The 20,615-nt window shown below is 40.5% G+C and overlaps 1 protein-coding gene across 10 annotated transcripts in view; it reads right to left on the bottom strand.

The window, feature by feature from the left end:
* arel1 (apoptosis resistant E3 ubiquitin protein ligase 1) overlaps positions 1-20,615 on the bottom strand; it is a 100,241-nt gene that overhangs the window by 40,066 nt on the left and 39,560 nt on the right. For all 10 annotated transcript variants that reach the window (XM_056255920.1, XM_056255923.1, XM_056255919.1 and 7 more), the window contains 2 exons: positions 15,229-15,455; positions 12,521-12,758 (listed from right to left, as the gene is read on the bottom strand). In XM_056255920.1, coding sequence (XP_056111895.1) covers positions 12,521-12,758; positions 15,229-15,455 — 465 coding nt within the window. The remainder of the gene's footprint in view (positions 1-12,520; positions 12,759-15,228; positions 15,456-20,615) is intronic.

Raw genomic sequence — 20,615 nt, 5'->3', positions numbered from 1 at the left:
TAGTGTTACTTGATCTTAGTGCTGCATTTGACACAATTGACCACAACATTAAAATTTAAATTTAAATAGACTAGAAAACTATGTTGGCAATAGTGGAATTGCATTAGCATGGTTTAAATCATACTTATCTGACCGTTATCAGTTTGTAGCAGTAAATGAAGAGATGTCTTATCGATCACAAGTTCAGTATGGTGTACCACAAGGCTCAGTACTAGGACCGTTGCTGTTCACTCTGTACATGCTACCATTAGGAGATATCATTAGGAAACATGGAATTAGCTTTCACTGTTATGCCGATGATACTCAGCTGTATATTTCTTCAAAACCTAATGAAACTTACTAATTCACAAAATTAACGGAATGCATAGCTGATATAAAAAAATGGATGACTAGTAATTTCCTACAACTAAATTCTGAAAAAAAAACAGAGATTCTAATTATTGGACAAAAAACTTCCACACGTAATAACCTAGAATACTGTCTAACACTTGATGGCTGCTCTGTTAAGTCTTCGTCGTCGGTTAGGAAACTTGGTGTGCTCTTTGATACCAATCTTTCATTTGAAAATCACGTGTCTAGTATCTGTAAAACCGCATTTTTCCATCTTAAAAATATATCTAAATTACGCCATATGCTCTCATTGACAAATGCGGAACAATTAGTTCATGCGTTCATGACATCAAGACTAGATTATTGTAATGCTCTACTGGGTGGTTGCCCTGCACCCTTAATAAACAAACTACAGCTAGTTCAAAACGCAGCAGCTTGAGTTCTTACCAGAACCAGGAAATATGACCATATTAGCCCGGTTCTGTCAACACTGCATTGGCTGCCTATTAAACATTGTATAAATTTTTAAATATTGCTGATTACTTACAAAGCACTAAATGGTTTAGCTCCGCAGTACTTGAGCGAGCTCTTAACGCATTATAGTCCTTCACGCCTATTGCGTTCTCAAAATTCCGGCCAGTTGATAATACCTAGAATATCAAAATCGACTGCTGGCGGTAGATCCTTTTCCTATTTAGCACCAAAACTCTGGAACAATCTTCCTAACATTGTCCGGGAAGCAGACACACTCTGTAAGTTCAAATCTAGACTAAAAACACATCTCTTTGGACTAGCATACACATAACACACTATAGACTTCCTTAATTCAAAATTAGGCTGCATAGTTTAGATCAGCCGGAACCGGGAACACGTCCCGTAAATCCTGATGTACTTGGTTCATCATAAGAAGGATGGCGTCTACGCTAATATTAGTCTCTCTGTTTATCCCGAGGGACCCTCTATGGTGGACCTAAGCCTGGACCCATCCCAACTCATCCTGAAGTGCCAGCCTCATCAGCCCTGTGAAGGCCTCATCGACACGACAGCCATCGACACTGATCCTAAACAACTCGTCTCCATACCGGCGTGATTACTTCGACTTCCAACCAGATGGAAATGGATAAATACTCGAAATGTTCCGATCCAATCTGACTTGTAATGCTGCCCGAATCATACACTGTTCCTTCGTTGGCCAGAGGAGAACTGGCCCCCGACTGAGTCTGGATTCTCCCAAGGTTTTTTTCTCCATTCTGTCACCTGATGGAGTTTTGGTTCCTTGCCACTGTTGCCTTGGCTTTTGGCTTGCTTAGTTGGGGACATTTAATATTCAACAATATTACTGATCTGCCTTACTTAACCCTTTAGGCGCCAGAGATTTTTTCCTAAAACGTTTGATTTTGACATCTTAATTTCAAAAGGCTATATCTTAAAAGTGATAAAAGATAGAGACTTTCTGTAAATTAGAGAAATATTAAGGATGACCCAAAGTTTATGTAGGGATTACATTTTCCCATCTAATTTGCATATTATGACATCAATCTTGGATTATAGAATTTTCATGAAAGACACGTTTAAATGATAAATACAAGCACTTCTTTCCCCCCAAAATGTTCATCACCTTCTGTATGCTATATTGCACAATACTGAATGCTCAGGTATATAGTAAGTAGTAAGTTCCATGTATGGGGCACATATATATTATTCATATGACATACAAACACAAGTAGACAAGACCGGTTTAGTTCAAAAGCTCACTCGCCACGGCAAGGCACAGATCATGAGTGAGATGATACGAGCAGCGTGGCCAGATCTGCCTCGCGCCGAGTGTGCACAGCTCGGTCTACTGTCATTGTCATTGCGACTCCCCACCCTGCCTTCACGTTGCCTATGAATACTTCGACCTCGTCTAACATACCCAGTGGTATTAGACAAAGTCTCCACCACAATACTGTCGCCGCGATTGCGGAGAGGCTCTGATAAAATGGCTCACTCGCACACTAGCTCCGCTTTTGATCGCACTGATTCAATACGCTCTAACTCGAACATTTTGTATAGAAGCATGTCTGCCATCCAGTGGAGGGGATGTCGAACGAAATTTGACACCCAATTTCACAAAATCGGACGTTTTATTTAGTGCCGCATCTTGTCGAGTAAACTCGACCGTGGCGCCTAGAGGGTTAAGGTGGACGTTGATGCAATTTTCTTCTAGAAACAAACTTTGTTGTATTATTTTCATGTTATCACTGTGAAGCTGCTTTGATACAATCTGTATTGTAAAAAGCACTATATAAATAAAGGTGACTTGACTTGACTAATTGTGAACGTTTCATGCCTGACATCATGCATGAGGCATCTGCACCCCATGGTTCATGTCCTGCATCTGCCGAGGCAGCTATTTGAGTTCGGTCATGGGGATCACAGGTGGAGTTGGCGGTAGGGTTGCTCAATTATGCCAAAAATCTTAAATCACGATTATTTTGGTCAATATTGAAATCACGATTATTTAACACGATTATTGGTGGATGATATGATCAAAGTCTTACTTTATGATATGAGTCAGTGTCAGTGAAATTTCACAATTATCGATACTTCAGCAAAAACTACTACTAGGTTAATGTAAGTAAAAAGTCCTCAAAACAGTTACAGAAGACAAGTAAACAGTCAGCAATAAAATAAGAACAAAGAAACTAATTACAAAGAAAACCGACAAAAAATACAACAGAACAAAAATACTAATTAAATAAACAGTGCTTTAAATTTTTCAGCAAGATGTACTAACAGTGGTATTCAGATAAGTAATAGCCTACAACAGATATTGAATAAAGTAATTCATTTGTAAAATAACACTGCTGTATACATTAAATATAGACTAATCCTTATTTCAAACGACAAAAGTTATTCATTCAAGAGCAGTAAGTGATTTTATCTTTGTCTTTTCTTGTTTGATTAACATTAATGACTGCAGCAGTCATTAATGTTGGCTGCTGTCACTTTAAGAGCTAACGCACAAACCCAATATACAAACTCCAGTCCACCCTTTTAGCCCGGCAGCAGGGGCTGGTATGCTGAGTATCAGATCGCGCTTTCTGTCGCAGCACCTGAGTCGGTCTGTCTCAGCTGCCCGGTGAGCAGAAGAGCAGCTCGCCAATGGTCACGGGGCAATAGACCTAGTCAGCTGGTCACTGCGGGGCAACTCATAACTACACCAACCGTCACACATCTGTTTTCCGTTGGAATCCAGAGGTCGAAAGTTGACCTGGGCATGCATCCTTTCACTTAAAATTTTGCCCGGGCGCTCTCTACTATGAGCATATCATCTCTCCATTATGACGTCTAACATTCAGCCTCCACGACTGGCAACTCGGGAGCACTCTGTCCTTAAGAGAGCTGCCGTTGCTCGGCAAGGTTCGCGTGTACGGCAGACGCGACCTGGTCGTCATCCTGCAACTGTCTCATATACCTCCATCGCATGCTAAAATGTGCGTTCTCTTGGTGTTAGTTCTGACATGGACTGCGTCTCACCTTGTAAATCAGCCCTGATTGATGCAGAACTACTCCGACTTAACATCTCCATCGCTGAGTGAAACTTGGCTGACCGGTGTTGGCTCTGTCCAGAAAAAAAAAAAACTATTTATTCTTTATTCTGGAACGGATACCCAGATGGTGACAGACCAATGCATGGGGTTGGCTTTGCAATCCAAAACAAGCTATTGTCCTCAGTGGAAAAACCTGTGCCCATCTTCTCACGTCTCTCCTCACTGCGGCTGCACACAAACTGTGGCCCAGTTACAATCATAGCCACTTACGCCCCTACACTGACTTCTGATCTAGATGTAAAGGAATCATTCTACAATTAACTGAGCTCCATTATTCAGAAGACCTCCTCAACCGAACGTTTGATGATCCTTGGTGACTTTAATGCCCGAATGGGTGCTAACTCTAGTGTATGGCCTGACATTCTGGGAAGCCATGGATATGGCAACATGAATGACAACGGTCAGCGCTTACTGGAACTTTGCAGCACCCACAAACTCTGTGTCCCCTCCTCATTCTTTCAGGGCTCAAGTTCCTCCAAAGTCAACTGGCGTCATCCACGTTCTAAGAGCTGGCACCAACTTGACCATGTACTGGTGAAGCGTGAGCATTTGAAGGAAGTAACACACTGCCGATCACTGCACTCAGCAGATTGTGACACACGCCCTTCTACGCTGTAAATTAAGGATGGTCCCAATCAAATTTCATTACGCAAGGCCCAAGCCTACTCTTCGTCTGGATTTTTCTGCAACCTATGCTCCTGCGTCGCATCATGCGTTCCAGGAACTACTTGCTTCCAGCTTTGACTCTTCACCTCCTCATGCGGATATCACAGCTGCCTGGCATCTTTGGAAAGCGATCCAGATCACAGCCTGACTGGTTCAAAACCCATGCCAGCCTGCTTCTACCTGCAATTGACTCTAAGCGTTCAGCCAGACTGTCCTATCTGCAGCATAACACTCGCTCAAATAGTGCAGCATTGAAGCAGGCATGCAGCAATGTCCAACGGGTCACTCGCACAGCCATGCAGGATTACTGGAGCACACTGTGTGACCATATGGAGTTAAGTGCGTCCACTGGAAACATCCAAGGTGTCTTTGAAGGTCTGAAAGACGCCTTGGACCCAGTCCCTAAAAAATCCTCTCCACTCTGTTCCCTATCAGGCGAACTTCTGACTGATTTGGAATCTCAATTGGCGAGATGGGCAGAGCACTACAGCCTTCTCTATGCTCAGCCTGTCACAGCCAACACACGGGCAATAACTGCTGCTGTTCCTGAGCTCCCCCCATGTCTGATCTGGATGCAGACATAACCATCGAGGAAGTCAAATCTGCAATTAAAGCACTAAAAAATAAAAAGTCTCCTGGAGCTGACGGCCTCCCCCGAGGCTTATAAGGCAGGCGGCGATGTTCTTGCCTCTGTCCTACATCATCTGGTTGTGATGTGCTGGAACAGTGGATAAGGGCAGACATGGTTTGCTGTGTCCGTTAACTTCAAGAAAAGTGTATTGAACAGCGTAAACCTCTGTTCTTGGTGTTTGTAGACTTGACCAAGGCCTTTGACTATGTTAGTCGATCTGGACTTTTCCTCATTCTCCAAAGACTTGGCTGCCCTCCAAAGTTACTGAAGGTGATCACTGAGTTTCATTAGGGCATGAAGGCAACTGTAAAGTCTGAAGGCACTCGCTCTGACGAGTTCCAGATAAGATGTGGGGTAAAGCAGGGATGTGTCCTTGCTCCTACCCTCTTCGGAATCTTCTTCTCTGCCCTACTACGCTGTGCCTTCCCTGAGGACTCGGGTATCCTTCTACATACCCGCAGCTCAGGAAAACACCTTACTATATGCAAGTGAGACATGGACAACATACAGGAGGCCCGAACATCGCCTCAACGCCTTCAATTTTCGCTGCCTTCGTTCCATACTGGGTGTATGCTGGAAGGATCATGTGCCAAACTCTGTTATACTTGAGAGAACTGGTTCCAGTGACCTGTACACCATCCTTCGTGAACGCCACCTCCGTTGGACTGGGCATATTTATCGAATGAATGACACTTGCTTTCCAAAAATCTTGCTTTATGGCGAGCTGGCAAATGCCCCCCGCAAACATTGTCGCCCCCATCTACGTTTTAAAGACGTCATTAAGAGGGATCTTCAGGCTTTCTCCATCAACCTGGACAACTGGGAGGCACCTGCAAATGACAGCACCCACTGGCGCGTAGCAATTAACAACGGCCGCAGGGACTCTCAGGAGGCCTACAAGTCATTTCTGGAAGAGAAACGCTCAAAACGAGAAGCAGTTTGTCGCACTCGACAGGAACGGCCATAGTAGTAGTAGTATTTGACCGTTTAGTTGCGTATCTGAAGCCCAAAGTATACTTAGCTTATGGCGCCTTCCGCCCCGTCTCGAAGCTGGAGGACGCCTAGAGAACATCATCTCTTTCGCGGCTTAATATGCTTTTAATAACAGTTTAATATCAAGGGCGTCCCGCAGTTTAGCAACAGTAGACAAAAGTCAGTTTACATCACTCACTTATTCGGCTGATTTTGGATGTTAAGTTTGGCTTAGGGAGGAACGAAAGCGCACCGCTGTGAAGGAAAGGAAGGTACGCTGGACAGAATGCGGCGGAGAAGCAGGAAGCGGCTTGCAGCAAATTAATGAGTGCTTCCTGACTATTGGCCAGGAGCAAACCCCCCACAGAAATCTCCCCTTATTTCCTGTTCTCCACAACGAGGTGTCGAGATCATGGAAAAGCCCATATTCGGTCCATGTATTCAACCCTGCAATGTCGAATTATTCGACCATTGTAGGGTTGGAGGAGCATGGGTATGGGGCGATGTCCAAGGCTGAAGAGATGCTAACTAGCTGTCTCTTACCATCTTCAGCATCATGCTGGAGGGGCCAGGCCTTTCCTTCTACGCCCTGTAGGGTTACATTTGGCCTGGTTGTGAAGGCTTATGCTGCAGCAAGTCAGGCTGTTGCATCCCTGCACAACATGGCGGTTTTGCAGGCCTACAAGGCCAACCTCCTGAAGAATTTGCACACCGATAAGGGGTTAGACCCTGAGGTGGTTAAGGAACTCTGCCGGGCCACATATCTCAGCATCTGTGCCACCAAGCAGATGGCCTGCACCATCGGCTATTCTATGTATGCCATGGTTGCCAAGAAGAGGCATTTGTGGCTCAATCTCTCAGGCAATAAGGAAAAAGAAAAAGTCTGGTTTGTTTGATACAGTGAATGCTGTCGTTGACAGGTACCAGGAGGCAAAGAGTCAGTCGGCGGTGTTAACCCTCTGGGGTTGGCTATCGCGCCGGCACGACGAGCTCGATTTTTTTCACATAGCAGAAAAATAGACTTAAAATACTTAAGAAATATGAAAAAATAAACTGTTAAATGTCAATTTTTTTTATGTGTCCACTTACAATCGAAACAAAACATTGTGCTTTTGAAAAATAAAGAAAATAAACAGGGTGTGCTTTCTGGCTCTCCGTCTCGGTGAACTTTTTTTTCTTGAGCACGTCTATAAACTGAAACAAAACTCAGCGAATACTATTCACCCAGGCATGAGATATATATCTTTATAATCATTTAAGTGTGTACTTTAAAATGATCTGATTCAAAACGAAAACTAATTTTCTCTGTTTAAGTAATTTGTATAAAACCAACAAGATGTCCAGTTTCTCAAACACTTGCTCATTATTTTTAATTTGACCACGCCCACGAGCGCAAAAGAGATTGATATGCAAATCTGCACGAAGGAACGCGAACGCGCTCATTACCTAAAAAAACAAAGCACCAAACTTCATCAGTCCTCTGCTTTTCGTCGAGTTTGAAAGACATGCAGTGATCTTACATTGGATTTACCTCAGAAGAAGAAGAACGCGATTTGAAGACAAGAAAGATGTAAGGTAAGAAATGTATTATGAATTATATTAGTTAGTGTTATTGTTGCATAAACTTAACATTCCAGTTGAACTGTTGCTAGACTAAAATTTATGAAATCTGAAATAAAACCATGTCTATATGGTAAAGGGTATGTGATGATGTGGGGCTATTTTAATTCTAAAGGCCAAGATAACTTTATCAGGATGCATAGTGTCCTGGATCCATGAAATAACTGGCCTTTAAAAATAAAAATCTGCCTGCCTCCATGGGAATTTAACATAGGGGTGTCCAGACGTATACACCCTGTATTTTAAGGAAAAACATTTATTTATTTGCGATACATTATTCATTCACAAAGAAAATTGGTGTCCCTAAAGGTTGGAGTTTTCCTCATTTTTTGAATTAAGGCATTAAGATGATTTTTTTATTCCTCTTTTTAGTCAACTTTAACATGGGTGTGTTCACTTATTCTAAGCACTGCGTGTGTGTGTGTGTGTGTGTGTATATATATATATATATATATATATATATATATATATACACATAATTAAATCGCAATTTTAACCAGAAAAATCTACAATGTATGCCCAAAGTCGTGCAGCCAAATAGTTTCTCTTGATATCAGCATGTTCACAGGTGTTTATTTTTTTATTTTAGTTTTTACAGGGACCAGATGCCCCACTGATGAGTCCTGCTACCTTCAACATTCACAGGAGGCTCTGTACATTTACATGGTAAAATGAAAAATCAAACACCTTGGAAATGACAGGTATGTACTATGTTTCAGGAATGGCACAAAGTTGTGTGACTGTTCAAGCCTCTGTCTTTAGATCAGTGTGTTTACTAATGTGCTTTTTTGTCCTTTGTTGTGTATTTTTGGATTATGTTGTGTTGTAAATAAATCCAAACAATCTAAAAGCCATTCTTTTTTAAATCTCCTCATTCTTTGTGCAAGGCTCCTCATAATGATAGGGCCTGATAGCACCTAATAGGGCCATTATGGGAGGGTCTTTGTCTTTCTCAGGTGTGAAAAGCAGTAATATTAATGAGAGATCACGCATAAAGCTTTCTTACACAAAAGACGTCATACAAATTATAAATGACTTTATTGTCTTATCTGAATGAGTAGTCAGGATGATTTTCACAGTTTTGGAGCAAATATTCTAGGCTACGTGATACAATTTTCAAAAGTCTTGTAAAGAAATAATCAGTATGGGTTTCATGACCTTATTTCAGTGACAATTCTTTTTAGTTTTTTCACAAACCACACATAAACGTCATTATCTCAAAACTACAAACTTTTACCTACATGCTGCTGACATATTTTTGTAGCAGCAGAGTTTGTGCTGAATACAGTGTAATCAGACTTTAGCCATGAAAATGTCACAAGTAACAGAAATAAGCACAAATGTCAGAGTATGTCAGAACACCTCCAGGACCCAGAAAACACCTCAGACCCCAGAGGGTTAAGGCAATTCATCCCTCACCATTTCCAGGAGTTGGTAGCCTCGCCCAGCCAGTCCCAGATTGACCCGAGCTCTTATAGGTAGGACCAGAGGGCCAGTGTGGCTGCCCATGCCTACATGCCTAAAATTGCAGAGACTGGGCACGGAGGCACCAGGGCAGTCTTCCCCCATTGACAGTGTCAGGCATTCCCCACTCAATGAGTCCCCAACAAAATATGTTCAGTTGTTCCCTGCCACCTAGATGTTTCATGGCATCAAACCAACCCCTCTTCTCAATATCAACAAATTTACACCTATTTCAGTGCATCTGGAAGTGTGGCAACTTCTGCCAAATGTTTCTTATTGGGTCCTGCAGACCAGGGGCGTCGGACTGGGGGTAAAACCAGTACTGATTACCAGGGCCCCAAGGGGAGAGAGGGCCCTTGAAAAGTCTGGAATATATTTTATTTTACCTTGATATTTTCATTTCCTAATTAAATTTCATAATGAATGTCAGATGAAATGTAAAGTTAGTGTATTAACTGAATAACTTGGTTGATTGGTTGATTGATTGATTGACGGTCTTATGGTCCCACCCCTTGTTAATGCGCCAAATGGTTTAGTCCATCTGCACGCATTTTGTAAATGTTAGTTGAGCTGCATCTCGTTGAGCGCTGGAAAAATGTCTTTCTCAAAGAAAGCTAAATCAGGCCACCAAAAAAGAAAGTAAAGACAGGAGAAGGAAAGAAAAGAAAATGAGGGGAAACAATTGGTTACTGACTTCTTTTCAAAGAAAAGTGAGCACAAACCAGAACACGAAATTTATTGTGCTAAACTGCTTGAATATCTCCGCGATCGTTAGTGCTAAAAATGAACTGAGACAACCCAATGAAAGAGCAGAAAAATTCTAATTTTTCGAGTTTCACTGTAGCTACAGAGCTACCAAGCTACCTATGAGTGACACTGATTAGCCTATTATTGCTAATTTTAGATATTATAGCCTATTAATTTAAAATTAAACATGTTTCAGATTAGGCTATTATAATGAAGTTTTGTATGCAAACAGCATTATTAGTGTACAGTTTATTTATTTAGCCTTTACCTCAGATTACATATAACCAAATTATCATCTGAAAGTGTATGTTCTGCCACATACACTTTCAGATGATAATTTGGTTATACATGTAAACTGTACACTAATAATGCTGTTTGCATACAAAACTTCATTATAATAGCCTAATTTGAAACATGTTTAATTTTAAATGAATAGGCTGTTTGCATTGCATTGTGGGGCCCATCAGGACTGCCTATGCATAGGGCCCGGGATCTTGTGCTACGCCCCTGCTGCAGACTATAGCAAAAGGGTATAGAATTCAGTTCAACACTCATTCACAGCGTTTCAAAGGCATGCCCCCCACTGTGGTAAGCACGGAGAAGGTCCCAATACTAACGCTAGAACCACAATCTTTTTTTAGGCAAAGGGGCCATAAAAAAATTTCCCCCTTCCCTTAAGAGAGTCTGGCTTCTACAGCGGTTATTTTCTGGTTAAAAAAAAACAGGGTTTTGTGCCCCGATTCTAGATCTGCATTTTCTGAACCGAAATCTGAAGACAAGCATTTTCAAGATGTTAACGCTCAAGCCTATAGTGTCACAAATCCAGTCATAAGACTTGTTTGTCACGATAGATCTACAGGATGCATAATTTCATATCGAAATCCTGCCAGAACTCAGGAAGTTCCTCAGATTTGCTTTCAGAGGTGAGGCATACCAGTACTGGGTTCTTCTCTTCGATATAACCTTGTCACCTTGCACCTTCACAAAGTGCATGGATGCGACCCTGGCTCTGCTGCGACTTCAGGGCGTCAGTGTTCTAAATTACATCGATAACTGGATGATATTAGCTCAAAGGAATTAGCAGTTTGACATTTAGATGATGATGATGATGAAACTATATGCACTGAAATCGCAACTCTTTGCACGCGGTGCAAACAGCATAATTTGAAACCAGTTCACTGTCCAATTGGTTCAGTGCTAGAGTTCCTGCAGGAGTGTCTTGCAGGAGGTTTGACCCCTGCTATGAAGTTTATGTGGTTGCTATTTTGGCTAGCCAAGCTGTAGGGAGACATTCCCACAGATAGAGGACTGTCTGAACATTAACCACAGCCATTTTGGAGTCTCTAACTCAATCCGTCTACTGCAACCAACGGTCCAAATTTGCACCCATGTTTATGCTAATAACAAAATTCTTTTTCCCTATGATTCCTTGGCTTAAGGCGATTCTATTGCACTTTGATGTAATTTTACTTCTATATTATACTGTGCTATAAGAAGCTTTATAGTGCAATCAACGGTCCAAATTTGCACCCATGTTTATGCTAATAACAAAATTCTTTTTCCCTATGATTCCTTGGCTTAAGGGGATTCTATTGCACTTTGATGTAATTTTACTTCTATACTATACTGTGCTATAAGAAGCTTTAAGATTATTCAATAAACTGCTAATTTTTATTGGTTGAATGTGTTTAAAGACATTATGCTGTTACATCACAATGATCTCTGGTGCTGTGTGAATATTTAAATTCTTCAAATTGCTCAACGTTTTCTGTTGAAGTTTAAAATCTTATATTGTTCAAAATTATCTCTTGTGCTGGTTGAATATGTTTAAAGATGTTTACATCAAAAATGATTTGTACTGTGTGAATGTTCACATTCTTCATAATGCTCATAATTATCCCATGAGCTGTTTATATGTAGTTACATTCTGATTTTATTCTGTCTAAATTCTTCATATTGTTCAAAATGATTTGTGGCAGTTGAATTTGCTTGATTACTTCATAGTGTTACATCATTATGGTCTCTGGTGTTGTGGGAATCTTTAAATACTTTATACTGCCTATTATTATCTCTTGTGCTATTTAATTCTTCATATTGTTCAAAATTATCTCCAGTTTTAGGTCTATAAATTTTGTTTTTAGCAAATTAAGCAGCCTATTATCTTTAAGGTGCTCACTAAAAACACACATATACAAGCTTTCATAAATTGTTGACTTTTGCTTAAATATACTGTCCGATTCCATCTTTTGGCATCCAAAACAGACACACAAGTATAAAGAAGGTTTTGATCATTGAAAAATAATAAAAAATTGGTTGCATCAGATGAAGACATGGATGAAGCTCATGCATCAATCTTGCTAATAGGCATATGATTATGAGTAATATGAATACATAGTATGCAAATTCTGACATTACAGTGTATGCATACTTCTAGGATGAAAGCTTGTTAGGCTTGTATAAAAGTGAGCATTAGGAATCTGTACTTGCATTTTACCTGGTTGGAATATTTTGTAGTAAGGGCTGTAGGCCACATTCAAGCCTCCAAGTTTTACAGCTACCTCGTAGCGTCCAGCCTTACGTACAGTGAAGGCCACTTTGACTACATTAGATTCAGGCTCTTGAAGGACTTCCTGGGTGACAGGGACTTCTAAAGCCAGCTCTATGTGAGTGATGTTCACCCTCAGTCCCACAGGTCTATGTGCAGGAAATGGCTGGCCATTTTTGTAGAAGAGCTGTGAGAAAGATTTCAAAACATCTAATACACAATACTGCATTTATATCAATTGAGCTGCATGAAGTACCCAATATATAGTCAGTACAAAATTTGAAAAATGTGACAAAAATAAAAATAAAATAGGTAACACTTTAGTTTAGGGTCCAATTCTCACTATTACCTAGTTGCTTATTAGTGTGCATATTACTAGGATATTGGCTTTTTATTAGTACTTATAAAGCATTTATTCATTTTCATGCCTTAGGCCCCGATCACACAGAACGCGTATTTTGCAGTGAGAGGCGCCTTTTTAAAATTGTTTTCTATTGGCAGTGAGCGTTTTGCGCGTTTTAACCGCCCGCTGTGCCTCGGGTTTTTGTAGGAGCGCTCTGAGCACCTGAAGTAAAAAAAAAAAAATCAACTATGAGCAAAAAAGCGCCCGATGTCATCGCGTTTTTTTCCACTTCCAATCGAATGAATGGAGAGGCGGGCCTTCCATTGTAGTGACGAAAGTTTACAGTTGCTTTGAACGCATGGAGACTGCAATGATGGAGGAGAAACTTGTGGTGGCTGTCACGGGTTACCCGGAGCTGAATGACTTCACGAATTGCAACTACCACAATGTTAACACAAAGTAATAAAACGCTAATATGACAGTTTACTTAACCGCAAACCAAAGAGCGCTAGCGCTATAATTCTTGATTAGACTGAGGACAGCTGTTTCGGTGGTTGTCTAACAACATAAAAAAACCGCAGCGCACTGCTCTTTTCTAAATAAAAAAAAGTCAACAAAAAAAAGTCAGTGCTGTGCGCCTTGCGTTTTCAAACCTGAAAAAGACGTTCTGTCTGATCGGGGCCTTGTTCTGCATGATCATATTCTACATCCCTAAAGGTCCTTTCACACTGGACGCGATTTTGACGCACGAATAATTCGCGCGATAGTTTTATTTTTTGATCAGCTGTTTGTGTAATGAGTGCTTCCACACCGAACGTGAATGTTCTGCGGCGAAAAAACTACTTTTATTTGTTTCGCTTTGATGTCGATTTTTTTTTTACTTTTGCGGCGACAGAAAAGGCTTCAGCCAATCACATACAAGGAGGTGAAGCTTGTTGACGCTTTGGCCGCTCTGACGTAGCAGCATTATGTGCGAGAGAAGAGAAGTGTCACAACATGAAATGTAAACTAAAAACAAGCAACACATTGAAACTAGAAACCTTTTATAATGACAGCATTTTTATATTGCCTATTCCGCATCTCAACGCACGCATACCCTATCATTTATGACATGACGTTGTTTGCTTATAGGGACCAGTTTACAAAAGAACGAGGCATGGGATAAAATAGCAGGGATAGTTGGTGTCTCTGGCGAGTTGATGAAGTGCGTGCTGATGATTTATAATATTTTTGACTAGGAGGGAAATAATTGATTTTGAATATTTTCAACATTCATGGTTGTGTGTTTCATATTATTTTTGCATGCATGTATAGGCCACACACCAGAGAATGTAAGTAAAGCGGAGCGGGGTGACGCTTAAATAGGCCTATAAGTTAAAAAACTCAAACATACGTTTCATATATACGTTTAAATAATATAATGCTATTTTTTAAATTTCATCTGTTGATTAGCTATATGAAAAGGGAACCGCATGAGATGAGTAAGGATCATAAGAAACCCAATATATCAAAAACATTTGGAATGGGTCAGACATAATTTTGGCCACTTATTAAGTTTTGTTTTGTAGAAAGCCTTTCTTTAAAGTGAATTTCGTTTTGTATAAATTGTATCTTAATTTTTAATCAATGTTTCATCAACAAATTGCCTGGATTAATAGGAATAAGAAGCAAATATAGTAGACAATATAATTAGGACACGGAGGCGCCGGCGCATGAACTGGAGCGCGTCTCATACCGAAAACTGACAGAAAACACTAGTTTATTAATAAACAATTCAAATGTTTAATGCATAGGCTAATCCTTACTTTGGACGGTTCTTTGTGGCAAAGTTTTAGCTATACTTTACAAGATTAGCATACTCCCCTTCAGACTCTCTGTTCTTTAAGATTGGATGCACACAAAACATTCTTTTCTGTCTTTTAAAGAAAACGAAAAGCTCGTCTTCACTGGATGATGATGATGATGATGAAGTGTCCGTGTTTTCTCAGCTGTCGGCGCGAAAGTTTTGGAATGTTAAAGCTCTGAATGTCGCAAATTCGCGTCGCGGCTGATGTGAATGGTTTTGACGCGAACTATTCGCACGCGAACTATTCGCTTTTCCGTTTCGCTTTTCCGTTACGCGTCCGGTGTGAAAGGGCCTTAATCCTCCTACCCAATACCTAAACTTAACAACTACCTTACTAACTATTAATAAGCAGTAATTAGGAGTTAATTGAGGCAAAAGTCATAGTTAAAAGTAAGAATTGGACCCTAATCTAAAGTGTTATAAAAAAAAATATACATATATATTTGTGAAAAGCTTATGATTTGTTACCTGCACTCGGAAACTCATGGTTTGACCGACTTCCTGTGGCTCTTTCCAGTCCCAGGAGACCTTGCATGAGCGTGGGTCCAAATAATTACCCCGCACATAGTCGTAGATACTGCGGTCCCCATGACGGGTAGGGTCATCATTCTGTAAGAAGCTGACCACACGAGCAGCAAGCTCACACAGAAACTTGATGGTGAAGACGAATGCGATGATGGAAACAGTTATTCCACCTAAAGAGAGTAAATGAGCCTTTAAAAACAGAATTTGTAAATGTAAAAATTTGAAATGGTAAACTATTTTTTCACACAAGCCAACAGCATGAAACAACATGAATGCTGTCTTTAAAACAGCTGTCAAAACACACCATACTAAAAATAACTGACTGATAAATGTTAGTGAAACAGTAATAAAAAAACATACAAATAAAAGCTTAAAGTAACCTAACTGCATAAATTTGCACATATTTATGTATGTGGCTGTGTTCAGAATTAACTAATTATCAAGATAATGTGAAATAGTACACACTTGTCTTGAATTGTCTCCAAATAAATCGTCTCAGGTTACAACTGTAACCATGGTTCCCTGAGAAGGGAAATGAGACACTGCGTCTTGGATTAGAACACCATCAACGGTGTCTGAAGCACGAGTGACAGACACGCCAATTTTATTGGCCAACGGCAGTCCATATCGTCACTAGCGGGCCATCGATGTGCCATCCACGTAGGTGTCTAAATGTAAAAAAAAAACCTCTTGGAACTTTAATTGAATACCCCTGCCCTAAGCCACTATCTTCCAAACATAGATGATGATACCCAAGCCTCTATGCTCTTATTACAAGGGATGTTTTGGGGCCTCCCTTGCAGGCTAGGCGTTAGCCTTATGAGGGCCCAAGAACAAAGCTCTAAGGAATAAATGGCTAAGCTATGTCAGCTGTTCTTTTGCCTTGGCACAGCCCTTAGGGAGTATCCATCAAAGGGAGAATATTTTCAACTACAACCTTGGATATTAGCACTACTTCCAGGGGGAGAATGCATCGAAGGGATGCAAATACGACAGTGGCAAAATATAGTTGCAATGGTTGCTTTTATATTAAAGCCTCAGAGGAGAACACTTAGATAATATATGCCTCTACTCTGCCCACCTATTAGCCCACGATAGCAGCTGCCATTTTGCTACTTTAGCAGACACTGTGCCTGAACCGTGAAGGGGAGCTCCCTCACAGTGGCTCACAACAGCGAGTGCATTCAGCCCCCTCAAGACCTGAACACGCTCGCTCTGTTGGCAAGGTGGGAGCCATCACAGAGTATGCAACATCAGGAAAGAGATAGCTGTTAAGCAGCTATTCAACTGGGGTATCCTTGCATATCGCTATTGCAAATTCCTCCATTACCTCGACACCTTAATGTGAAAATATAGGAAGAACAAGGCTCATATACACTTATATGTGGGGCAGCGGAAGAAGCAGTTTATTATTTAACACCTGCCTCAACTCTTTCTGCCTATAATCTCTCAGAACTAGACACGCCATATTATCAAATGCTAGAGCGGAGCTTCTCACAGCAAATGAGTTACAATGAATACAATCCGCTCCCTCGAGAGCTGAACGCGCTCCGTACATACGCTAGGCTAGACCCTTATATTTGTTGACCCGGAGCACTGGGACTTTTCCCGATAATTCCACCACACTGCAAATGCTCCAAAAGTGCGATTAAGCCGCGCAGCCACTGATCTAAATAAATAACTGGATTGCTCATTGTGTTCTAGACTGCAAGCGGGCGGTGAAGCCACAGGAAGTTCGAGTGGCCATCTTACGATTCCCTACCGACAGAGGTCATCATTAACTTACAGCCAAAACATTGACCTATAATCACCCGATTTGGAGCATATCAGTATGAATAGTTTTTAAGATATACACTCACCTAAAGGATTATTAGGAACACCATACTAATACTGTGTTCGACCCCCTTTCGCCTTCAGAACTGCCTTAATTCTAGGTGGCATTGATTCAACAAGGTGCTGAAAGCATTCTTTAGAAATGTTGGCCCATATTGATAGGATAGCATCTTGCAGTTGATGGAGATTTGTGGGATGCACATCCAGGGCACGAAGCTCCCGTTCCACCACATCCCAAAGATGCTCTATTGGGTTGAGATCTGGTGACTGTGGCTGTGATCAGCTTGAATCAGTCGGCCCATTCTCCTCTGACCTCTAGCATCAACAAGGCATTTTCGTCCACAGGACTGCCGCATACTGGATGTTTTTCCCTTTTCACACCATTCTTTGTAAACCCTAGAAATGGTTGTGCGTGAAAATCCCAGTAACTGAGCAGATTGTGAAATACTCAGACCGGCCCGTCTGGCACCAACAACCATGCCACGCTCAAAATTGCTTAAATCACCTTTCTTTCCCATTCTGACATTCAGTTTGGAGTTCAGGAGATTGTCTTGACCAGGACCACACCCCTAAATGCATTGAAGCAACTGCCATGTGATTGGTTGATTAGATAATTGCATTAATGAGAGATTGAACAGGTGTTCCTAATAATCCTTTAGGTGAGTGTATGTATGTACATTAATTGATAATTAAAACATTATCTGAAAAGTTTATGGTCTTTTCGGGCAGGATAAACGATATATAGAGAAGATGGGTGTGTCTATTGCACACTTCCGACACAGGTAACTGAACTAGCACAAAATAGATTTCTTTATGTATGTATTCATGCAGGAAATAAATAATAAGCATGAACATATATCTGGGATTATTAGCAGAAATTGATTAGAATATACATTAAATATTACAAAACATACAATACCTATTACTAAATTGCACTATATTATGTTTAAAAGGTTTACCATGCATAATTTTGCTCAGAGCGACAGTATAACTGCTTGGAAACAAACCTTCATGTCTTTAAATCCATACGCAGTCAGCGTCATTTCTCTGAATAAGTTGTGAAAAGTGTATATTATTTCCTGAAGTCTTTTGTTGACCAACATGCACTTCAGACTGCATTTGAATGAAGTTTTATTAATATTGTTGAGCTAATTATTAATTTAACCAATGTTTAAGTCATTATCTTTAATGCTTCGAAATACACGCTGTCAACAAAAACACTGTTGAATCATTTAGTTACTGTATGAATAAAAACAGTATGATACTGTTTACATTATAACATATCCACAGTGAATAACTATAAATGGCGAATTAAGTTGTATGCACATGCCTTACAAAGCATAAATCTGTATTCAGATTTCAGAAGAACCATTGTGAAGAATCGTTTGTCAGCTGATCTGAGCTTTAATGAAGAATAACATAACTTTTAATAAGCAGGCGAAATTCCTGACTTTAAACAAATAACCATTTAAATCGTTGCAAACTTTTATGATTGAGCATCAATCATTAACATTAATGAATGAAACTTAAACCAACATCTTAACAGCCCCTGGTCCCTGTATGCGTATGCTGGATAGGAATGAACAATGTAAACAATGTTCAACATTTTTCCTTTTGTGTTTTATGAAAAAAAAAGTTATACAAGTTTGGAAAAAAACATAACAGTGAATAAATGGTGAATTGGCCCTTTAATGTAATGATCCATTAATGCAATGAACCCAGAAAACAGTAAACTGAACTAATAAAAGAAAAACAAAGAACATATACACTCACCGGCCACTTTATTAGGTACCCCATGCTAGTAACGGGTTGGACCCCCTTTTGCCTTCAGAACTGCCTCAATTCTTCGTGGCATAGATTCAACAAGGTGCTGGAAGCATTCCTCAGGGAGTTTGGTCCATATTGACATGATGGCATCACACAGTTGCCGCAGATTTGTCGGCTGCACATCCATGATGCGAATCTTCCGTTCCACCACATCCCAAAGATGCTCTATTGGGTTGAGATCTGGTGACTGTGGAGGCCATTTTAGTACAGTGAACTCATTGTCATGTTCAAGAAACCAATTTGAAATGATTAGAGCTTTGTGACATGGTGGAAGTAGCCATCAGAGGATGGGTACATGGTGGCCATAAAGGGATGGACATGGTCAGAAACAATGCTCAGGTAGGCCGTGGCATTTAAACGATGCCCAATTGGCACTAAGGGGCCTAAAGTGTGCCAGGAAAACATCCCCCACACCATTACACCACCACCAGCAGCCTGCACAGTGGTAACAAGGCATGATGGTTCCATGTTCTCATTCTGTTTACGCCAAATTCTGACTCTAACATCTGAATGTCTCAACAGAAATCGAGACTCATCAGACCAGGCAACATTTTTCCAGTCTTCAACTGTTCAATTTTGGTGAGCTCTTGCAAATTGTAGCCTCTTTTTCCTATTTGTAGTGGAGATGAGTGGTACCCGGTGGAGTCTTCTGCTGTTGTAGCCCATCCGCCTCAAGGTTGTGCGTGTTGTGGCTTCACAAATGCTTTGCTGCATACCTCGGTTGTAACGAGTGGTTATTTCAGTCACTGTTGCCCTTCTATCAGCTCGAACCAGTCTGGCCATTCTCCTCTGACCTCTGGCATCAACAAGGCATTTCCGCCCACAGAACTGCCGCTCACTGGATGTTTTTTCTTTTTCGGACCATTCTCTGTAAACCCTAGAGATGGTTGTGCGTGAAAATCCCAGTAGATTAGCAGTTTCTGAAATACTCAGACCAGCCCTTCTGGCACCAACAATCATGCCACGTTCAAAGTCACTCAAATCAACTTTCTTCCCCATACTGATGCTCGGTTTGAACTGCAGGAGATTGTCTTGACCATGTCTACATGCCTAAATGCACTGAGTTGCCGCCATGTGATTGGCTGCTTAGAAATTAAGTGTTAACGAGCAGTTGGACAGGTGTACCTAATAAAGTGGCCGGTGAGTGTATACATTTACATATACAATATATATATATATATATATATATATATATATATATATATACACACAGTACTGTGTAAAACTTTAAGGCACATTAGATTCTTTTCCAAAAATGCTGTGCAAACATTGGATCATTACAACTAAAGGAAACAATTATATTTTAAAACATAAAATTAAATTTCCTACTAGCACAGTTTAGTAAAAATGACTTACTGATCATTTTTATGCATATTTATCGTTATCATGCAAATCATTTACAAACAAAAATATTTGTGTTAAAGGGTTAGTTCACACAAAAATGACATTTCTGTCATTAATTACTCACCCTCATGTCATTCCAAACCTGTAAGACCTTCGTTCATCTTCAGAACACAAATGAAGATATGTTTGATGAAATTCGAGAGCTTTCTGACCCCCCATAGACTGCAACGTTATTACCACTTTCAAGGCCCAGAAAGGTAGTAAAGACATAGTTGAAATACCGTAGTCCATGTGAATACATTGGTTCAACCTTGATGTTATGAAGC

This window comes from Rhinichthys klamathensis, unplaced genomic scaffold (genome assembly GCF_029890125.1).
Source record: "Rhinichthys klamathensis goyatoka isolate OS25496 unplaced genomic scaffold, OSU_Roscu_1.1 h1tg000123l_1, whole genome shotgun sequence".
Classification (NCBI taxonomy): domain Eukaryota; kingdom Metazoa; phylum Chordata; class Actinopteri; order Cypriniformes; family Leuciscidae; genus Rhinichthys; species Rhinichthys klamathensis.
The sequence above is the reverse complement of the archived record's forward strand: the minus strand, read 5'-3'. Positions and strand labels throughout refer to the sequence as shown.